The following is a 3,244-nucleotide window of genomic DNA, read 5'->3' as shown; positions in this document are numbered from 1 at the left end:
CCATTCGCTCTCAACAGAACCACCATCTCCGAATGCAACAGTTATATATACCTAAGTCGAGAAATCAACATGATGAATGACCTGGCACCTGAGTTGCACAGGAGGAAGAGAGCGGGTTGGAATGCCTTCAAGAGCATTGAAGAAATAACTAAAAGGACAAAGAACCTCCAGCTACGAGCACATCTCTTTGATTCCACTATTCTTCCTGCATTAACATATGCCTCAGAGACCTGGACCCTACGAAAACAGGATGAGAACACTATTCGGGTCTCTCAAAGAGGAATCGAAAGATCTATGCTTGGAATATCACGATTCACTCAAATGAGAGATAGAATCCGGAGTTCTGATCTTCGTCAAGGCTCAAGAATCAGGGACGCTGTCTCATTTGCCAAGACATCAAAAATCAGATGGGCTGGACACTTAATGAGGTTTACTGACAACTGCTGGACTAGAGCCATTACTGATTGGATTCCACGAGACATCAAAAGATCACGTGGACGCCCACCTATAAGATGGTCAGACTTCTTCATCAAGGCCCTAAATGATCAGTTTGAAGCTCTACATGTTCCTAAAACGAACAGATACCATTGGGCTATGCTAGCACGCAACCGGGATGAATGGAGACGTTACTGGCACCCGCTCGAGTAAATCGATGAATAACGGGGATTAAGTGATTAAGTGAAGTGATATGGCTGGAGCGATAGAAGAGCTGGTAGGGCATTTGCCTTTCACGCGACCCACCTGGCCACCCCAGATTTGATATTCCTCCGCGCCTCTCTGAGAGCCCGGCAAGCTACCGAGAGTATCTCGCCCGCACAGCAAATACTGACAAGATAATCGTGACGTATTCGATATGCCAAAACACAGTAACAAGTGTCACAATGGAGACGTAATAGGGCCACTCGAGCAAATCGATGAACAATGGTAAGACAGTGACAGTGACATATATACATATATTTCTGTTTTCCACTCATCTAGTGTATAGATTTGTGCATGGGTATATGTCCATAAATACATGTCCTCGATATCTATTGAAAGAAAGTGATAAATTTTGATTAGTTATTCCCAGATTTCAAGGCATGTACAAGATTAATGTCTCACTCAATACCATATATTTCCCAGGAATATTGGTTAATTGGCGATGTCAGACCCAGGCAAACTCATATGGGATGGATGAGCCTGGGGTGGAGGGAGTAGCCCCTGAGGCCTTGCTCTAGATCCTGTGCTGGTCCATGCTACTGCCAACCTTCCTGGGCACATTCCAGACCATGTTTCTGTGCTTGGGTAATGACCTTCCCCTGAGTTGGGCTGAAATGCCCCAAACATTAGTGTTTCTCAGAAAACCAACCCCGACTATTTCCTTACCACCATATGATCATAGAAGTGTGACCATGGTTCTTTCATGCAGGTTCATCTTCTTCACTGTCTCTTGTCCAATGGCAGGATTCCAGCTCAGAAATAAAGATATATGAAGATGTACAAAGGGGCAGGGCTCCACAGAAACTCAGGAAGGGAGTCTGACCAGCACCAGGATTACTTCTCAGAGAAAAAGATTTCTTGTCGAGACAGAATTTCAAAGAAAATGTGTAACATTTGGAGTCTGCCATGGGTAGACCTCTGGTTCAGGAACCTGCAATGACCCCAGCCCAAACTTCCAAGTGGTGCTCCCAGTACAATCTGGGGTGCTTTACTACACAATCCTGGAAGAAACTATGAATAACACGATGTGTTCTAGAAAGAAGGCATCTTCCTCTTGGCTGTTGCTGAAGGACAGAGAGAGATCCTGAGCCTTTCCATCAGATGAAGCCTGGCCCTGTGAGCCCCATTCTGTGTCTCAGACCCTAACTCTCTGAGGAGGAAGTCAGGAGGATCAGCATCCCTGTCATCTCACCAGGCACTGCTACATCCCTGTCACTTTTCTGACACACTCAGGATGTGGTTGTCACACTGTGTATCTCGCACAGTAATACATGGCCGTGTCCTCAGTGCTCAGCCTGCTCAGTTCCATGTAGGCTGTGGTCGTGGACTTGTCTACAGTGAGTGTGAGTCTTCCCTGGAACTTTTGTGCATATTCTGTACCACCATTGCTAAGGTATATCCCTCCAATCCACTTGAGCCCTTGTCCCAGGGTCTGCTGCAACCAGTGCCTATAGTATTTGGTGAAGGTGTATCCGGATGCCTTGCAGGAGATCTTCACTGATGTCCCAGGTTTTCCCACCTCAGCCCCCGACTGCACCAGCTGTACCTGGGAGTTCACACGTGTGGACAGCAGACAGGAGTAGGTGGACTCCACTTGACTGGCCCCGTTCCCTCAGCCCAAGGCATGGGGACGCTTACCTACAGCCACTGCCACCAGGAAGAGAATTCTCCAGGTCCAGTCCATTGTGAGGACCGTGCACTCAGAAGTTTCTGAAGGTGTTGGTGTGCCTGCTGAGTGAGGTTGTCAGAACACAGACACATCTGTATTTAACTCGGTGTCTCTCCTGTAATTTTCATATTCATGAGCAGATAGAATTCATAGCTGAAGACCTGGTCCAACCTGAGAAGGGGCTGATGGAAGCCACTGGGTCCATCCTCAAGGGAAGTGAAGAGGTTCACGTTCTGACCCATGTTTGAGGAGATGAGACGCTGTCTTGTCCCAGAACTCTGTGCACACAGAGCTTCCCCTCCTGAGGGCCAAGCCCTTTCAGGATCTTCCCCTCAGGGTCCCCCACATCTGTATGGCCTGGACACAGCTGGACACACCTGGGCTTTGAGGTTATTTCTGGGATCCTGTAACTCCCGAAGGGATGCCACTATGAGACTACAAAACCATCTGAATGCTCCAAAGTTTCCACTGGAGGTATTAAGAACTCCAGAAACACCACCTCCATTCAGGTTTTACTGCTTGATAGCACAGCGGGTAGGGCGTTCGCCTTACAAGCGGCCAACATGGCCGACCCGAGTTCGATTCCTCCGCCCCTCTCGGAGAGCCCGGCAAGCTACCGAGAGTATTCGATATGCCAGACACAGTAACAACAAAGTCTCCAATGGAGACGTTACTGGGCCCGCTCGAGCAAATCGACGATCAACGGGAGGGCCTTTTAAGGGCCTTAAGGGCCTCTCTAAATGATAAGTGTGCACAGTTTAACTTTTTGTGTCCTATACTTATTTTAATTTTGGGTTTCTTCTTCTTTTTTTTTTTTTTGCATCACACCTGGCTGCACAGGGGTTACTACTGACTTATGAACGCAGGAATTACTCC

At 47.7% G+C, this 3,244-nt stretch overlaps 1 gene segment (V, D, J or C); it reads right to left on the bottom strand.

Annotated features, from left to right (window-relative positions):
• Window positions 1–1,954: 1,954 nt before the first annotated feature.
• On the bottom strand, window positions 1,955–2,383 carry LOC130024400 (immunoglobulin heavy variable 1-2-like; the record flags this gene model as incomplete). The annotated part of the segment is given in 2 exon segments: window positions 1,955–2,259; window positions 2,338–2,383. Coding segments are annotated over 2 exon segments (351 nt in total), but the record flags the coding sequence as incomplete, so codon positions are not given.
• Window positions 2,384–3,244: the final 861 nt, after the last annotated feature.

This window comes from Sorex fumeus, unplaced genomic scaffold, assembly GCF_029834395.1.
Source record: "Sorex fumeus unplaced genomic scaffold, SorFum_2.1 ptg000028l, whole genome shotgun sequence".
Taxonomy (NCBI): Eukaryota; Metazoa; Chordata; class Mammalia; order Eulipotyphla; family Soricidae; genus Sorex; species Sorex fumeus.
This window is presented reverse-complemented; position numbering and strand designations above follow the sequence as displayed.